Consider the following 20,023-nt stretch of genomic DNA (forward strand, 5'->3'; position numbering starts at 1 on the left):
TGGGATCGAATCCCACATCAGGCTCTCTGCTCAGCAGGGAGCTTGCTTCCTCCTCTCTCTGCCTGCCTCTCCACCTACTTGTGTTCTCTGTCTGTCAAATAAATAAATCTTTTTTAAAAAATGCATATGGACTGGGGGAGGAGTCAAGATGGCAAAGAAGTAGCAGGCTGAGACTACTTCAGCTAGCAGGAGATCAGCTAAATAGCTCATCTAAAGATTGAAAACACCTGCAAATCCATCAGTAGATCGAAGAGAAGAACAGCAATTCTAGAAACAGAAAAACAACCACTTTCTGAAAGGTAGGACTGGCGGAGAAGTGAATCCAAAGCAACGGGAAGACAGATCCTGGGGGGAGGGGCCAGCTCCCGGCAAGCGGCAGAGCAACGGAGCACAAAATCAGGACTTTTAAAAGTCTGTTCCGCTGAGGGACATCGCTCCAGAGGCTAAACTGGGTCGAAGCCCATGCGGGATCAGCGTGGTCTCAGGTCCTGCAGGGTCACAGAAGGATCAGGGGTGTCTGAGTGTCGCATAGCTTGCGGGTATTGTAACGGGAAAGCCGGCTACAGAAACAGAGCCGACAATAAACTCACAAATCGGGGTTACCTTGAACTGGTCGCAGGCTCAGTGAGCTCGGAGCGCGGCCGGAGGTCAGGCATACGGGAGTAACTGGGTGCTGTTCTCTGAGGGCGCACTGAGAAGTGGGGCCCTGGGCTCTGGGCTCCTCCCAGCTGGAGACCAGTAGGCCGCCATTTGTATTCCCGTCCTCCGGAACTCTACGGAAAGTGCTCAGGGAACAAAAGCTCCTGAAAGCAAACCTGAGCAGATTACTCAGCCTGGCCCCTTGTAAGGGCGGTGCAATTCCGCCTGGAGCAAAGACACTTGAGAATCACTACAACAAGCCCCGCCCCCAGAAGATCAACAAGAAATCCAGCCAAGACCAAGCTCACCTACCAAGGAGTGCGATTTCAACACCAAGGAGAGCAACAGAATTCCAGAGGAGGAGAAAGCAAAGCACGGAACTCATGGTTTTCTCCCTGTGATTTTTTAGTCTTTCAGTTAATTTAATTTTTTTCTTTTTCATTTATTTTCTCTTCTTCTCTAGATTTTTTTTAACTTTTACCCTTTTCTTTTTAACGTTTTTTAACTAGTTTATCGAATATATATATATTTTTCTTTATTATACTTTTCTTTATTCATTTTCTTTTTTAATTCTTTTCGTTTTTATTTTTCTTTCTTTCTTTTTGAACCTCTTTTTATCCCCCTTCTCCCTTCTCACAATTTGGGATCTCTTCTGATTTGGTTAAAGCATAGTTTCCTGGGGTTGTTGCCACCCTTTTAGTATTTTACTTGCTCCTTCATATACTCTTATCTGGACAAAATGACAATGCGGAAAAATTCAGCACAAAAAAAAAGAACAAGAGGCAGTACCGAAGGCTAGGGACCTACTCAATACAGACATTGGTAATATGTCAGATTTAGAGTCCAGAATGAGTGTTCTCAGGGTTCTAGCCAGGCTCGAAAAAGGCATGGAATATTAGAGAAACTCTCTCAGGAGATATAAAAAGATATAAAAAGCCCTTTCTGGAGAAATAAAAGAACTAAAATCTAACCAAGTTGAAATCAAAAAAGCTATTAAAAAGGTGCAATCAAAAATGGAGGCTCTCACTGCTAGGATAAATGAGGCAGAAGAAATAATTAGTGATATAGAAGAACAAATGACAGAGAATAAAGATGCTGAGCAAAAGAGGGACAAACAGCTACTGGACCACGAGGGGAGAATTCGAGAAATAAGTGACACCATAAGACAAAAAACATTAGAATAATTGGGATTCCAGAAGAAGAAGAAAGAGAGAAGGGAGCAGAAGGTATACTGGAGAGAATTATTGGGGAGAATTTCCCCAATATGGCAAAGGGAACGAGCATCAAAATTCAGGAGGTTCAGAGAACGCCCCTCAAATTCAATAAGAATAGGCCCACACCCCGTCACCTAATAGTAAAATTTACAAGTCTTAGTGGCAAAGAGAAAATCCTGAAAGCAGCCCGGGAAAAGAAGTCTGTAACATACAATGGTCAAAATATTAGATTGGCAGCTGACGTATCCACAGAGACCTGCCAGGCCAGAAAGAGCTGGCATGATATTTTCAGAGCACTAAGCAAGAAAAACATGCAGCCAAGAATACTATATCCAGCTAGGCTATCATTGAAAATAGAAGGAGAGATTAAAAGCTTCCAGGAAAAACAAAAACAGAAAGAATTTGCAAACACCAAACCAGCTCTATAGGAAATATTGAAAGGGGTCCTCTAAGCAAAGAGAGAGCCTACAAGTGGTAGATCAGAAAGGAACAGAGACAATATACAGTAATAGTCACCTTACAGGCAATACAATGGCACTAAATTCATCTCTCTCAATGGTTACCCTGAATGTAAATGGGCTAAATGCCCCAATCAAAAGACAAAGGGTACCAGAATGGATAAAAAAAAACAAAACCCATCTATATGTTGCCTACAAGAAACTCATTTTAAGCCCGAAGACACTTCCAGATTTAAAGTGAGGGGGTGGAAAAGAATTTACCATGCTAATGGACATCAGAAGAAAGCAGGAGTGGCAATCCTTATATCAGATCAATTAGATTTTAAGCCAAAGACTATAATAAGAGATGAGGAAGGACACTATATCATACTCAAAGGACCTGTCCAACAAGAAGATCTAACAATTTTAAATATCTATGCTCCTACCATGGGAGCAGCCAACTATATAAACCAATTAATAACAAAATCAAAGAAACGCATCAACAATAATACAATAATAGTAGGGGACTTTAACACTCCCCTCACTGAAATGGACAGATCATCCAAGCAAAAGATCACCAAGGAAATAAAGGCCTTAAAGGACACATTGGACCAGATGGACATCACAGATATATTCAGAACATTTCATCCCAAAGCAACAGAATACACATTCTTCTGTAGTGCACATGGAACATTCTCCAGAATAGATCACAACCTGGGTCATAAATCAGGTCTCAGCCAGTATCAAAAGACTGGGATCATTCCCTGCATATTTTCAGACCACAATGCTCTGAAGCTAGAACTCACCCACAAGAGGAAGTTTGGAAAGAACCCAAATATATGGAGATGAAACAGCATCCTTCTAAAGAATGAATGGGTCAACCGGGAAATTAAAGAAGAATTGAAAAAAATCATGGAAACAAATGATAATGAAAACACAACAAAGGCAGTCCTGAGAGGAAAATATATAGCAGAACAAGCCTTTCTCAAGAAACAAGAAAGGTCTCAGGTACACAACCTAACCCTACACCTAAAGGAACTGGAGAAAGAACAAGATAGAAACCCTAAGCCCAGCAGGAGAAGAGAAATCATAAAGATCAGAACAGAAATCAATGAAATAGAAACCAAAAAAACAATAGAACAAATCAATGAAACTAGGAGATGGTTCTTTGAAAGAATTAATAAAATTGATAAACCCCTGGCCCGACTTATCAAAAAGAAAAGAGAAAGGACCCAAATAAATAAAATCATGAATGAAAGAGGAGAGATCACAACTAACACCAAAGAAATACAAACTATTATAAGAAAATATTATGAGCAACTCTACGCCAACAAATTTGACAATCTGGAAGAAATGGATGCATTCCTAGAAACATAAACTACCACAACTGAACCAGGAAGAAATAGAAAGCCTGAACAGACCCATAACCAGTAAGGAGATTGAAACAGTCATTAAGAATCTCCAAACAAACAAAAGCCCAGGGCCAGACAGCTTCCCAGGGGAATTCTACCAAACATTTAAAGAAGAACTAGTTCCTATTCTCCTGAAACTGTTCCAAAAAATAGAAATGGAAGGAAAACTTCCAAACTCATTTTATGAGGCCAGCATCACCTTGATCCCAAAACCAGACAAGGATCCCATCAAAAAAGAGAACTACAGACCAATATCCTTGATGAACACAGATGCGAAAATTCTCACCAAAATACTAGCCAATAGGATTCAACAGTGCATTAAAAGGATTATTCACCACGACCAAGTGGGATTTATTCCAAGGCTGCAAGGCTGGTTCAACATCCGCAAATCAGTCAATGTGATACAACACATCAATAAAAGAAAGAACAAGAACCATATGATACTCTCAATAGATGCTGAAAAAGCATTTGACAAAGTACAGCATCCCTTCCTGATCAAACCTCTTCAAAGTGCAGAGACAGAGGGCACATACCTCAATATCATCAAAGCCATCTATGAAAAACCCACCGCAAATATCATTCTCAATGGAGAAAAACTGAAAGCTTTTCCGCTAAGGTCAGGAACACGGCAGGGATGTCCATTATCACCACTGCTATTCAACATAGTACTAGAAGTCCTAGCCTCAGCAATCAGACAACAAAAGGAAATTAAAGGCATCCAAATCGGCAAAGAAGAAGTCAAATTATCACTCTTCACAGATGATATGATACTATATGTGGAAAACCCAAAAGGCTCCACTCCAAAACTGCTAGAACTTGTACAGGAATTCAGTAAAGTGTCAAGATATAAAATCAATGCACAGAAATCAGTTGCATTTCTCTACACGAACAACAAGACAGAGGAAAGAGATATTAAGGAGTCAATCCCATTTACAATTGCACCCCAAACCATAAGATACCTAGGAATAAACCTAACCAAAGAGGCACAGAATCTATACTTGGATTGATTATGTTTTAAAAAATCTCCAAAGATACAATCTAACTTCCATAGATCCATCTGCATGGAAATTCCGTAGCATTCCTTCAGGATCAAATTAAAAATAAAATCTCTCTGGGAATCATTAGTATTCTATTAAATACCCTTAAGGATTACTACCTCGCTACTCAAACTCTTCTTTTCTTTCTTTCTTCTTCTTTTTTTGGTTAAAAATCTGTTTGTACTCTTTGAGTAGCATCTGTTCTGCCGAAATGTTCTACCAGAATTCTTTTTGATAGATTTTTTTTTTAAAAGCATGAACATGATTTGTGGATTTTCAGCTACTTCTAAGTATTATCCTCATTACAGTCAACCATCTTTCATTCAAGGAACCATACGAAAAGCAGCATCATTATTCAGTCCATGACGAGCACATGACTGGAAGCCAAGCATGCTTCTAGATCTCCATGGGGAAAGCAGAAGCAGAAACACCCACAAACCTTTCATCACAACTCAGCTTGATTCATTTAACTGAAAAAAGCAATATTCCATATTTTAAATAAGAACCTTTAGAGCTTTTCTCTTAAAAAGCTTGCCAACATAGCTTTTCTCTTTAAAAGTTATCCTGTTTATATCAGGATAAGCATCTAAGCCCTTTTCCTCCATAGATACTGTTGCTACCAGGTTTCCATGACCTTCTCTCTAAGAGAACTCACCTACTCTAGGCAACAGTTGATGCTCTTTTTTTAGCTACACTTAAATACCACCCATAAGTTCCTATTTTCAACTACATACTCCGAATATAACTCAGATCAAGTATTTTTGAGAATTCACTTCAAGCTTTTCATTTATAAAAAGTTCAGACTTTTTTCTACCTGCAGCTTGATTCTTCCTCTCATGTGATTCTTTAGGACTAAACCTTTGAGAATGCTGCAATGACAAAGGTAATTTCCCTGGATTTAAATCTGAACTTTCACTATTAGGTATACACTCATTTGTCTAAACCAATAAATATAATATAAAAGATAAAACTTGATACAATTTGAGCTTACAAATCATATTTAAATTAAATTACAAATAAAGAATGCTTCCAGTACTTAGGTTGAAAGATACCTCAAACATCATCTGTAGGATTTTTCCAATGTCTCTGCCATTGAATATTTAGCTCAAAAAATATGAGCACAGCAGAAAAACAGAGCAAGAAGTTCTGGTCCACGTAGCAAGTGGTGGTGACAGAACAGGAATGGGCCCTAGACACTATGGGCTATCGGAGCCTGAACAGATTATGGGTACAGCCCAACTATCTTATTTTATAAATGAAGAAACTAAGGCACAAAGAGGTGAAATGATCACGCTGATGCTCCATCACTAGTCACTGGCAGCATTAAGACAGGCACAGAGCCCCAGTGACCTCCAGAACCCATTCACAAAAACTAGAATAGTAGAGGCGCCTGGGTGGCTCAGTCGTTAAGCGTCTGCTTTTGGCTCAAGTCATGAGCCAGAGTCCTGGGACTGAGCCCAGCATCTGGCTCTCTGCTCAGTGGGAAGTCTGTTTCTTCCTCTTCTACTCCCCCTGCTTGTGTTCCCTATCTCACTGTGTCTCTCTCTGTCAAATAAACAAATAAAATCTTTAAAAAACAAACAAACAAACAAAAACTAGAGCAGTAGGAAAAACAAGCTAACATTTATGAATACTTTAATGCATTTTAGATGACACAATGCTAGCTACTGAACACACATCATCTTATTTAATTTTCATAATCACTCTTGGAGGAAAGTATTATTACCCGTGTTATATATGAGGAAACTAAAAAAAAGTTAATTGTCTGGCTAAGGTAAAATACTGGGCTTCCTTTCCAGATGTGACACTATTCACTTCACATGGCCACAAAGCCTACCATTACATTCAGCCAAAGAGATCAAACATACCTCAGGAAAAAGATTATGGTTGTTGTACCTTTTACTGCTCTTCCATTCCATGCAGATTAGAATGCAGGTGATATAGCAGGGGGTGCATGGGCAATTCAGGGTAACAATTTAGCAACAGAAACTCTAATAACAAACTCAAAATAATTCAACAGTGAATATTTTTCTCAATACTTTCACTACCCACATCCATACCACTATTCCTTCTCTTGTGGACAGACAATTTCATTACCATCTTTTCCAATTCTACTCCCACATCTTTCCAAACAAATCTCCACAGTATCCTGAGATCATAAAAACAGATTTATGTGACTTTCCAGCTTTCAACTCTTGAAAACAATTCCTATTGCCTTTTTCTTAATACACCATTGTTTTTAACACTACTACACTTATACCTAACCTGTTGATCATGATATTTGGTAATTTAAAAGAAGGACCTACAAGAAGTAAAATTTCATTAATTTATATACGATGCCTAAATCTCTGGCTAAACGGAGAAAATGCCTCCCCCCCTTTTTAAGTGGGCCTTTTCTTCATTAAAAGTTATAATTGAAATAATTACAGATCTGCACGTAATTGTAAGAAATAATAGATTTCTTATATCTTTTACCCAGTTTCCTCCAAAGGTAACATCTGCAAAACTATAGTATAATACCACAACCTGACATAATAACACCTGATCTTATTCAGGTTTCTCTAGTTACACTTGTCCTCAGTGATAACACTGGAAGTAAAGATGAAAGAGTAGAGAACAAAAATGGTATGTGCAGGGAGTGTGGGATGTTGCTTAAGGCTAGCCTTCTGTGATAAAGAAGGGAGGGAATTTTCAGTGTTAAATTTTCAACCTTCTCCCTGGCTGAAAGGGTCAAATTAAATAAACTCTAGAAGTGAAGTGGGCTGGCTCTGCTCTCTCTCTTTTTAAGAAGAATCCTTACAGCTCTTCATGTCACACTGTGTGAAACAGGTCCTTTTCAGTGACTGAGATCACAGAAAAAATTGCTTATCTCTAAGTCTGATTGCTGATTGATTTTTGTTTATTTACCCTTAAGTGTAACTGTAATTGACTGAAAAGCCTAATGGTTATGAACCTTCACAGTATTTTATATTTCCTAGTCATGTTTCTTCCTCGTCCAATAAAATATGTTAATCTTCATTTAAAATGTATTTTTCAGCCAAAAGAGTCAAAGCAATCTCAAAAAAGAAAAGCAAAGCTGGAGGCATCACAAATACAGACTTCAAGTTATATTACAAAGCTGTAGTGATCAAAACAGTATGGTCATGGCATAAAAATAGACACATAAACCAATGGAAAATAGAAAACCCAGAAATGGAATGCACAACTATATGGGAAACTAATATTCAACAAAGCAGGAAAGAGGGGTGCCTGGGTGGCTCAGTGGGTTAAAGTCTCTGCCTTCAGCTCAGGTCATGATACTGGGGTCCTGGAATTGAGCCCCACATCGGGCTCTCTGCTCGGCAGGGAGCCTGCTTCCTCCTCTGTCTGCCTGCCACCCTGTCTACTTGTAATCTCGGTCTTTCAAATAAATAAATAAAAATCTTTAAAAAAAAAAAAAAGGGCAGGAAAACATATCCAGTGAAAAAAAAAGACAGTTTCCTCAACAAATGAAGTTAGGAAAACTGGATGGCAATAGCAGAAGAATGACTGGACCACTTTCCTATACCATACACAAAAATAAATTCAAAATGAATGAGGCCTAAATGTGAGGTAGGAAACCATCAAAATCCGAGAGGAGAATGCAGGCAAAAACATCTTTGGGATAGACCATAGCAACTTCTTACCAGATATGCCTCCTGAGGCAAGGGAAACAAAAGCAAAAATGAATTATTGGGACAGGACTTCATCAAGATAAAAAGCTTCTGCACAGTGAAGGAATCACCAAAAAAAAGGAAAGGCAGTCTATGGAATAGGAGAAGATATCTGCAAATGACATATCTGATGAAGGGTTAGTATTTAAAATTTATAAAGAACTTCTCAAACTCAACACTCAAAAAACAAATAATCCAGTTAAAAAATGGGCAGAGGACATGAACAGACATTTTTCCAAGGAAGACTTAAAGATGGCTAATAAACACATGAAAAGATGCTCAAAACTGCAAAGAGCTGTCACCTCACACCTGTCAGAATGGCTAAAATGAACAATTCTGGAAACAAAAGATGTTGGCAAGGATGTGGAGATAGGGGAACCCTCCACACTGATGATGGGAATGCAAACAGGTGCAACCACTCCTCAAAACACTATGGAGGTTCCTCAAAAAGTAAAAAACAGAGCTACCCTATGACCCAGCAACTGCACTACTAGGTATTTAGCCAAAGAATACAACACAGTGATTCAAAGGGGTACATGTACTCCAATGTTTATAGCAGCAATGTCCACAGTTGCCAAAATATGGGAAGAGCCCAAATCTGCATTGACATATGAATGGATAAAGATATGGTACACACACACACACACACACACACACACACACGATAGAATATTATTCAGCCATCAAAAATTAAATCTCAACCAGTTGCAACAACATGGACAGACCTAGAGTGTATTATGCTAAGTGAAATAAGATAAAGACAAATACCATATGACTTCACACATATGTTGAATTAAAGAAACAAAACATGAACCTGGGGGGAGGAAAAAGAGAGGTAAACCAAAAAACAGACTCTTAAAAGATTTTTATTTATTTATTTGACAGACAAATCACAAGTAGGCAGAGAGGCAAGCAGAGAGAGAGAAAGAGAGAGAGAGAGAGGAGGAAGGAGGCTCCCTGCTGAGCAGAGAGCCCAATGTAGGGCTCAATCCCAGGACCCTGGGATCATGACCTGAGCCGCAGGCAGATGCTTTAACCCACTGAGCCACCCAGGTGCCCCAAAAAACAGACTCTTTAGAGAACAAACAGACTGAGCATTACTGGAAAGAGGGGCAAGGGGAATGGGCCCATGGGAGAAGGTTATTAAGGAGGGCACTTGTGATAAGCACTGGGTATTATTGCCTGTAAGTGATGAATCACTAGACTCTACACCTGCAAATAATGTTACACTGTATGTTAACTGGAATTCAAAAACTTGAAAAGAAATAACTGTATAATATTATTATTATTATTTGCTGACTTTTAGAGTCTATCTGTTTAAACATTACCCTTCCAGCTAAATTCTCCATCATTCTCACAAATTATTTTTCCCTAATAATGCCAAATGAGAAAAATGCAGTTAGAATGCAACATAATGCTTTCAGCCATATACATATGTTAAGGATTGAATACAGGTAGTCTTATGTTCTTAGAAACTTCTTTTTAAAAACCTCCCCTAAATTCTTTTGTGAGAGCTAAGGGAAACAAGCACATCTGAATAAGAACTTTCACCGAAATTCTGACCAATGCAGTATGTAACAATTTAATTCACTACGTTATTTACCATTCCATTAATAGAATAATGCATATGAATTCCACTAAGCCAGGCATATTGATTTACATTTTGTCAGTTTAACTGTAACTTCCCCCTATCCCATAATCTACACACACACACATTCTCTCTCTTTCTCTCTCTCTCTCTTCACCATTAACTACCTCTCTCTTCACCACTAACATCTGAGAGAGTAAAAACTTTTGGTCTTCCCTCCAGAGACTGCAAGTTAATTTCAAGGTTAATAAATTCCCAAGTAAAGGAGATATGTACAAGTAATTTCTACCCAAAAATTAAATTTCAGAATATCTTAAAGTCAAACATCTAATTATAAGCAATAGCCTGAAAGGATGGGATGTTATTGACTAGCCCAAGCAAGATTTATTTACCTTGCATTTTAATGATTTCCAGTGACACTGCCTTATAACTAGAGGTATTATTAAAGCTATCTGTGTATTTAAGCAGATTTAAAAGGAGACAGGCTCCAAAACACTCTGCAAATTATATTCATTTTGTTTTTTAGTTACATGAGAATCATTTTGAAAGACTTGGGTGGTTTGCTGTTTCCACCCTCTCTCTTATTAAGATGACATAAAAATTCTTTTTTTTTTAAACCACTTTTTTTTTATTAATTAATTTATTTTCAGAAAAACAGTATTCATTATTTTTTCATCACACCCAGTGCTCCATGCAATCGGTGCCCTCTATAATACCCACCACCTGGTACCCCAACCTCCCACCCCCCCCACTTCAAACCCCTCAGATTGTTTTTCAGAGTCCATAGTCTCTCATGATTCACCTTCCCTTCCAATTTACCCCAACTCCCTTCTCCTCTCTAACACCCCTTGTCCTCCATGATATTTGTTATGCTCCACAAATTCAAACTCAACACACATGAAACAGGCAAACATATCAAATAATGGGCAGAAGATATGAACAGGCACTTCTCCAATCAAGACACACAAATGGCTAGCAGACATAAAAATTCTTTCCCACTGGCACCTATTGAATTCAATTGCTGCTCAACAAAATAAATAAATAAATAAATAAAAATAAAAAAGAAAGAAACTTAAAGACCTAACTATGACAAAAATAAAAATATTAAGAATGTTATTTGAGTATCAAATGGTAGGTGGCAATAAGAATGCTGAGATAGAAAACAACCAGTGTTTCATGTTTCATTGTCACAATCTTCAGTCTGGAACTCCCCAAAATGAAATTATTATGCAGCAATAACTAACCTTCCACCCTATATGTTTCAATGACACTTTCATTGGCTCCTTTTGCTTTATTTCCCATTGATTCTTTCCTGTTTTCATGGAAATATATTTTGAAATGGCTACTTCCCCTCCAAATTTTTCTTTTAATTTTTACTGGTGGCCATCACCCAAAGTTCCTGTGTATTCCCTCTATACATAATGAGAAATGAAGGATTATCAACAACCCAGGTTAGAAATAGAACACAGAATGGACTGAAGATAAAATTGTGGTTTTTCTTTTAAAACCAAGAATAGAGATTCATAGGAAACTCAGAAGAAATAAAACTTACAGAGCAGTTTAAGACCAAACTTAAACTGGTCCTGAAATCTTGAAGAACCATCGAGAAAGCAAATTAGTTCTTGTGCTCTTTAAAGATCCCCAAATAATCCTGGGATATTAATGGAGATGTGAATTATTTGAAGTGGTTAAAATCCAAGGGAAAAAAAGAAAGATTGCTAGATGTCCACCTGCTCTTTTATATTTTCTCCAAATGGTCCTAGGTAAGAAGGCTCAGGACCTCCAATCATGCGGTTTCAAAGATACAAACCAAATATAAGATATAAAAGCATGGCAAGAGGGATATGGTCCAGGAGAAATGGCCTGTTGTTAACAAGGTAAAAAGGCAAAGAAAACATAGGCTAACCAAGGTTCATGAATTTTCAAGTGCCCCCATGATGTTAACACAGACTTTACGGAACAAATGCTTCTTGTGGAAAATTATGATGCCTGTTCTTTGGAATCAACAGTCTTTGGGAAAAAAGGAAGCCATAAATGATGAGGTTTAAAAATCTTGCCACAAAAGGAAGAAACGCACAAGTTCAAGATCACAGACGGTCCATTGAAAAGAGAAAGAGAATGTGCATGGTTAGTCTGAAAAAAGGACAGGCAATAGAGGTCTTATGAATTAAAGTTAATCCCACTTGGCCCTAGTACTTATAAAACACTTTAGACCCAAACCCTGTAGGAAGGGATGGAGGCCCTTTGCAGTCCACTTCAAGCTAGGTAAAGATTAGAATATTATTAAAAATTTTAAAAAGTTACAACAGCTAACAGATATTGCATTTATTACATGCTAGGACTCTAAAGGCTTTATAGGTTAACTCATTCAATTAATAAAACTGATGAGGTGGATACTAATAAGATCTCCCAGAAATCAAGAGACAAAGTTTCAGTGAATTTACTTACAATCCCTCAGCTACTAAGAGAGGGGAGCTGGGATTAGAACCCAATCAGTATAGCTCTCACGTCTATAATCATAATCAGCACACTATAGTGTCTCTCAGCCTCTAAGCCAGAGCTAGCCCATGTTTTACATTCTCATCCCTCTCTATTCATGTACTTAAGAGTTGCATTGTTACAGAATCTTAGAAATGTCTTATTAAGTTTATAAAAAGAACCTCCCTTTCCTCCTCTTTCCCACATTTTCCCTCAAGGATGCACATCCAAGTGGGATGGGCAGTCCCTATACAGCCATGAAACTTGCCAGATGGTCTGTCGTATTTTGTTAAATGAACTTCTCTACTGATTTGGTGAAATAATAGGGAAAGGTACGTATGACAGAGAACATTAATGTTTATGGGTGGGAAAGGTGATGGGAAATGAAATAGAATAATCATCTAACTAAAAACCATAGGAACTCAACTACTAAAATGGTACCTGTACTTCAAAGGCCTCTCTCAAACATCACATCCTTCTAGCCAGACTTCAACGTTAAAGAACCTAAATAATCTTCTATCACTGGTTGCCATTTGCTATCCAACTAACTATGCTTTATACTATAGGTATCTAGAATTAAAACTCAAAGTAGCTTGTGGGAAAACTTGCTTATTTGCACAAAGCACTCATTTCTCTGTTAGGTCATCAGGTCAAAAGGGACACAGCAGTGGAACTGTAAATTATAAAAAAGGGCTCAATTACCTATTAGGGCAAAATTAAAGCAAAGTATTAACTGAAGTCTCTGAATTAAAGGCTTGAAATAAATTTCTCATTTTTCATATATTTAAATACATTAAGGTTTATCTTTTTGATAACCATTTCTGTTGAGAACAAGGAGAATCAGTTTATATTTTAATTTCAATATGGAACAATTATTTACTTTAAGGGAAAAAGAACCACCCATCTTTCTCAGTAGTCTGTGAGGACAGGGGCCCATTTAGTTCTAGCATGTTCTCCAAGTCCACAATACCCAGTGAACACACAAAAGGCCATCAAGAAATATTCCCTACTACCCAACCACACTGAATAACAGACATAAGATAAAATGTTACTGCTGGTCCAAGGATAGCTGAACAGACATGGATGAAATGCTATTTTTGAACCAAAGAAATCTAAAAGTAATCAGATTAATATGTAGCAATGAAAGCCTCAACTTAATCCATGTAACTCAAGGCATCTTACTTAATAAATTAAACTGAATGTTGTCAGTACCTGCAATTTTCAAGTTGGAGAGAGGACAGAAGAGGACAGAAAAGGGGTTAGGTCACTCAGAACCTGTGACATAATACCAAATGTTTTGTGTTTGTCTTTCTGTGTGACAGGTATATAATCATTGTCCATGAAAGTTCAAATTAACATTCTACCCAGGAATTAATCTCTGAAGAGAATCAAGAGATAACCATTGAGAAAGAAAATGAGGGAGAGTGTTTGAGAAGGAGTGAAGAAAGAGGAGAAAGAAGAGACAAAACTGAAAAGAAATAAAATATAATAAAAGTAAAAAAAAAGAGCGAGAGAGAGAGAACAAGAGAAAAGAAAAAACACAGATGAATAGAAACAGAGGAAGTAAGTGAGGAAAAGGAGGAAGGAAGGAAGAGCAGGAGGGCATGGAAGGGAAAAAGAATAGCCATATGGAAAAGAGAAATGAAACGAAAATGGTTTGAAAAAAACCTTTTCTTGGTGAAATTTTCAGTAAAATCCAGATTCTTGCTGAAATGGAAAACTCCACGTTTGGTGGGTGAGTGGCTGGGCTTTTTTCTATGAAAGAGAATCAGTATTTTACTTGACAATTTCCATGCTAAATGCCACTGTCACTTTCAGTGTCATTTCACTGTCATCTTCCTACAGTAAATAAAACAGTATAATAAATATTTTCCCCCCTGAGGTTTAAAAACATGATCTCAACAGTACGACTTTAACAAATCATCCAGAAAATTCTTGGCAGAGTAAACCAAAGAACATATGTTTAATCCAAGGTGAACGGCAGCCACTGGACTTATGTTAACTACGTTTGGTTTCAGACAGCTCATCAAATATGCTTTAAAACTGCCCAATAATTCATCCACAGTCATGCATGTTACCATAAGCCTACCAATAAAATCTGAAAGCTTCGGGGCACCTGGGTGGCTCAGTGGGTTAAAGCCTCTGCCGTCGGCTCAGGTCATGGTCCCAGGGTCCTGGGATCGAGCGCCGCATTGGGCAGTCCACTCCGCGGAGAGCCTGCTTCCTCCTCTCTCTCTTTCTACCTGCCTCTCTGCCTACTTGTGATCTCTGTCTGTCAAATAAATAAAATCTTTAAAAAAAAAAAAACAAAAAACTGAAAGCTTCACTACGAAAATTTTTCTTGCCAATTTCCACTTCTGACATAACTTGATAAAAGCTTCTCCAATCCTTCTCTTAGAAAGACTGCATTATTTTCCATGTTAATAACACTAAACTGAAAACACTTAACATACGTCTACAGTACATCTTCAATGGATGTAGAGAATGTATTTACCATGTCACAATCCAACACATTTTATTTCCCATTTAGAACTGTAGCTTAAAGCAATGGCCACAATCACCAAACTGTGGAAAGAGCCAAGATGCCTTTCAACAAGCGAATGGATAAAGAAGATATGGTTCATATACCCAATGTATTACTCCTCCACCAGAAAGGATGAATACCCAACTTTTTTATCAACATGGACAGGACTGGAGGAGATTATGCTGAGTGAAGTAAGTCAAGCAGAGAGAGTCAGTTATCATGGTTTCACTTACTTGTGGAGCATAAGGAATAACACGGAGGACATTAGGAGAAGGAAAGGAAAAGTGGATTGGGGTAAATCAGAGGGAGAGACAAACCATGAGAGATTGTGGACTCTGAGAAACAAACTGAGGGTTTTGGAAGGGGGGTGGCGGTGAGAGGTTGGGTGAGCCTGGTGGTGGTATTAAGGAGGGCACGAATTGTATAGAGCACGGGGTAAATCTTGGAACACTGAAAAAATTAAATTAAATTAAAAAAAAAAAAAAGAATTGTAGGTTCAGCCATGGCAGCATTTATCCTATAAGGAAACAATCTTAAAAAATACCTTCTTTACATAGTAACCTGAAGCTACTTTTCTTCTTGCTTTTTCCACTGAGTTGCAATTAAAGTCAGCAAAAGAATCTCATAATATCATATCTTATGCCTTTTTTCACTTTCTACATATATATGTGTGTGTGTGTGTCTTTCAAAATCTAGGACTCTACTGTATATGTCTTATATGGTTTAAAAGTTACATAAAACATAATAAAGGACTTATTCTCAACTGGTACCTTTCCAGATCATACCATGATTCATATGTGTTGCCCTTAGCAAATTCAAAGGAACTGCCAAAGAAATCTACATATGTACAAAGTTTTTAAAAAGGCTAGAATCTAACAGAATTCTGTAAACATCATATTGTCAACATACATATCTTATCCTGAACTGCTAAAATATTCACATCCATTATCAATCACTATTTTCTATTTAAACAAATGCATTTCTCATTTATACTGCTGTAGAAAGTTACGAATTCTAAAGCTTATTTTGTTGTCTCCTTGGAAACAATCTGATACAGAAAAACATGCTGACGGTTACCAATAATGAAACCAACCACAAATCATTCAAACATTCTACAATTACTCAGATTTCCAGAGACAACCTAAATGGCTCTACAACTAGGGACTGAATACAGCTTTCATTACAGTATGTAAAGGCTTTTTTGTTTCAATAGTGAATATACCTTTGTGATCTTTCTCAAGTTCTGACATATGCTCACAAATCAAACAAAAACTGCCCACTATCTGAATCACCAATTATTCCAAATCTACTTACTGTCTCAGTATTATTGGTTACCATGTGAACTTTTATCATTTATTCATTGAAGGGTATCTGCAGTCTGACACATCAAGAATGAGTTCCAATAGAAATATCACCAACAAAACCAAAAGCAAAAATCAAAATACTTAAGTGATCCTTGGCCTTTTTATTTTAGATTAAAAAATAAGCAGAAAAGATAAAAATAAATATATTTTAAAAGCCAATTATTTCAATGCTTACTTTTAGTAGATCCTTGGAGAAATCACCACCCTCATTTATACCTTGGAGGTTTGCAATGAACTCTTGGCAGGTCATCTTCTTTCCAATATTCTGGAATAGAGGCAAATAATACATCATAATGGCCTACATACATGGAATTCCTAAAACTGTGATTAAGCAAAGCAAGACTGGTTTGGCTTTTCAATATATGAATACACATGCTCCTATATGTGCATATATCCACACATACATATAATACAAACTTATATACATGAGAAACAGATGGCTTATTATGCTTTAAAAATAGTCATTAAATATAAATAGCAAAATTATGCCAAACCTTTTTTTAACCTACAAAAACATGAGAAATTTATGCTACATTTATATACATGTAAGGTAGCTTTTAATAAAAACATGGATAAAATGACATTTCTGAGCAGACCTCTGATAGCTCTTTATTTACTTGTTTATTTTTATGTCCTACATATTGTCAAGAGCTGTGAAGAATCTGAGATTTTAGCCCACTTTCAAGCTAACAAACTAGTCTACCACGATCTCACATGTTGGCAGATAAAGTATGATTCCTGAGTCAGAGGCTCAGTAATTTTTTTATAATAGGAGCAGCCAAAATACCAGCATTTTCTTGCTCCAGTTTCCTGGGTCCCAGTTCTCACAGAACCTGAACAGGGCCAGCTGATATGCACAAGCAGTGGGTTGTGATACAGGAAAGGAGCCCTGCCAGGAGATCTGGGAATCTGAGTAATTGTAATGAACATTAAGCATGCCCACTGCTTTTGCTCTAAATGAAGAAACCAAGTCTTCTCATGCAAGGCTATAAGCAAATCTATCCACTGCTCTGAAGTCACTATATTTTCCAAAGCTGCTCAGTATAGAAACAGTTTTGGAAAAATTACACCAGAACAAAATTTCTGTTCATAAAATGTACAGAAATGTAAGAAACCCAAGGAAAATTGTCTCCTAACATATTTGAGTTTAAGATTTAAGAGTAAGTTTAACAACAACATAAATCACATTAATAAAATAAAAAAATTAGAAAATCTAAACTAACAACAAAAAAAGAGAAAATACAAATATATTAGACCTAGAAAACTAATAAAACTCCTAGGCCAGTTTCAGTCAACTAGTAAGAGCTGCCAGGATTCAGAAGGATTCAGAGGCTCAATCTGGACACCAGCAGAAATCTGTCATGAGGGTAGAAGAGGGATATGGAACACATACGCACCAGTATGGGATCTCTGGGAATATGTGGTTCAAGTGAACGTGAAGTGTACCAATGTATTAATATCCTTGTACAGAATATGTATGTTCTATGAGGCTATTTTTCAGAAAAGAACAAGGGCTAGAATATTAGTCCTCAAGTTGAGGAAAAATATTAAGACTTTTAAAGGGTTGGAAAGCCATGGATAGTTTTAAGAGAGTATATATACAAAACATTAACTTCAAAAATACAGATCTGCCTGGGAACATATACACCTATGTGTTTTAAAAGTAATCACTTCCCTGCAAATAAAAACCACAAGGAGATACCACGTCACACCAATCAGAATGGCTAAAATTAACAAGTCAGGAAATGACAGATGCTGGCAAGGATTAGGAGAAAGGGGAACCCTCCTCCACTGTTAGTGGGACGCAAGCTGGTGTAGACACTCTGGAAAACAGCATGGAGGCTCCTCAAAAGATTGAAAATAGAGCTACCCTATGACCCAGCAATTGCACTACTGGGTATTTACCCTAAAGATACAAACATAGTGATCAGAAGAGGAACATGTACCCAAATGTTTATAACAGCAATGTCTACAATAGCCAAACTAGAAAGAACCTAGATGTCCGTCAACAGATGAATGGATAAAGAAGATGTGAGATAGATAGATATAGATATAGATATAGATATAGATATAGATATATATAATGGAATACTATGCAGCCATCAAAAGGAATGAAATTTTATCAACTTGACAACTTGGATGGACCTAGAGAGTATTATGCTTAGCAAAATAATCGGAGAAAGACAACTATCATATGAGCTCCCTGATATGAGGAAGTTGAGAAGGAACGTAAGGGGCTTGAGGGGTAGGAAACGAATAAATGAAACAAGATGGGATCAGGAGGGAGACAAACCATAAGAGACTCTTAATCTCACAAAACAAACTGAGGGTTGCCCGGGGGGAGGGAGAGGGAGAGGGCGGTGGGGTTGTGGACATTGGGGAGAGTATGTGCTGTGAAGTGTGTAAACCTGGCAATTCACAGACCTGTACCCCTGGGGCATTATATGTTAATTAAAAAAAAAAAAAAAGTAATCACTTCCCACTCCCCCCTCACAACTGCTCTTCTACTTTACAACATGAAACAAATCATCCAACCTACCCTATCTAATTAATTATGGTGAAAGTGCTAAATAACTTGTTAAAAACCTTGCCTTTTCCATAAGCAAAGAGGGCATAGTCAGACTTTACATGCAAGACTGGATGAATGTTTTAACAATGAGAACTGGCTTTGCCAATGATTTTAAGTTAAATCTACAGCCCTAAGTTCTGATGAAAATTTATTTAAAGCACAGGAACTTTAATAAAAAAAAAATACCGTCTCACATTAATTGAAAAACACCATTACCTCAACCTTTTCCAATCCTTGAAAATTACCTTTTCCAATCCTTACCAAGTATATCAGATCAAAAAAGGTACATGTACTAAATGTTGGCTAACTGAACACCTAATAATTAAAAAACAAAAGGTATCTTAAGGTAAAAAGTAACAAGTACATTCAATAGTCATTTTCATATGACTTGACAAGGTCTTTCTGGTTATGTTCTGAGCATCTGAGAAAATGAATGAATAATGACTACATAAAAAATTCTTTTCCAAGTCAGACAGTTTCCAATTCTCAAAATCAAAAAAGGATATGATTTAACTATCAGTTAAAAACCAAAATTTTCTTTAACATGTGACCTGGTGAATTCAAGTATTTGTAACATTATCTTTTTTAATCACTTTTGTATTGTTCAAAACAAAAATTTCTTGAAGAGTGATTTATATTTAAACATTTGTTGTATGATAGTCATGAGATATTTTGTTATAAATAAGTATCAAATAATAAAAGACTCCCCAAGTATAAAAACACATTACATTAAAAAAACTCTTGAAAACTAAACAGTTATGACTATTAGGAGAAAAAAAGTGAAATAAAGAGTTGGCTTTTTTATATGATGGAGGGTCCGCTCCATCCTATAAGTTTTTACAAATCTGCTGTAAGTTTTTACAAATACCAGCTTTACTGAAATATAACACACATAACATTCACCCTTCCGAATTATACAATTCAGTAATTCTTATGTATTTATTTGTTTACTTGAGAGGGGACAAGGGTGAGCAGGAGGGAGGACAGGGGGCAGGGAGAGGTAAGAGCAGACTCTGCGCTGAGCACAGAACCCAACTAAGGGCTTGATCTCACCATCCTGAGATCATGA

General features: G+C 37.1%; 1 protein-coding gene across 13 annotated transcripts in view; it reads right to left on the reverse strand.

Moving 5' to 3' along the window:
- Positions 1–20,023, reverse strand: part of PSD3 (pleckstrin and Sec7 domain containing 3) — a 733,176-nt gene that overhangs the window by 298,830 nt on the left and 414,323 nt on the right. For all 13 annotated transcript variants that reach the window (XM_082715136.1, XM_082715148.1, XM_082715146.1 and 10 more), the window contains one exon: positions 16,561–16,650. In XM_082715136.1, coding sequence (XP_082571262.1) covers positions 16,561–16,650 — 90 coding nt within the window. The remainder of the gene's footprint in view (positions 1–16,560; positions 16,651–20,023) is intronic.

Source organism: Mustela nivalis, assembly GCF_964662115.1.
Source record: "Mustela nivalis genome assembly, chromosome: 20".
Classification (NCBI taxonomy): domain Eukaryota; kingdom Metazoa; phylum Chordata; class Mammalia; order Carnivora; family Mustelidae; genus Mustela; species Mustela nivalis.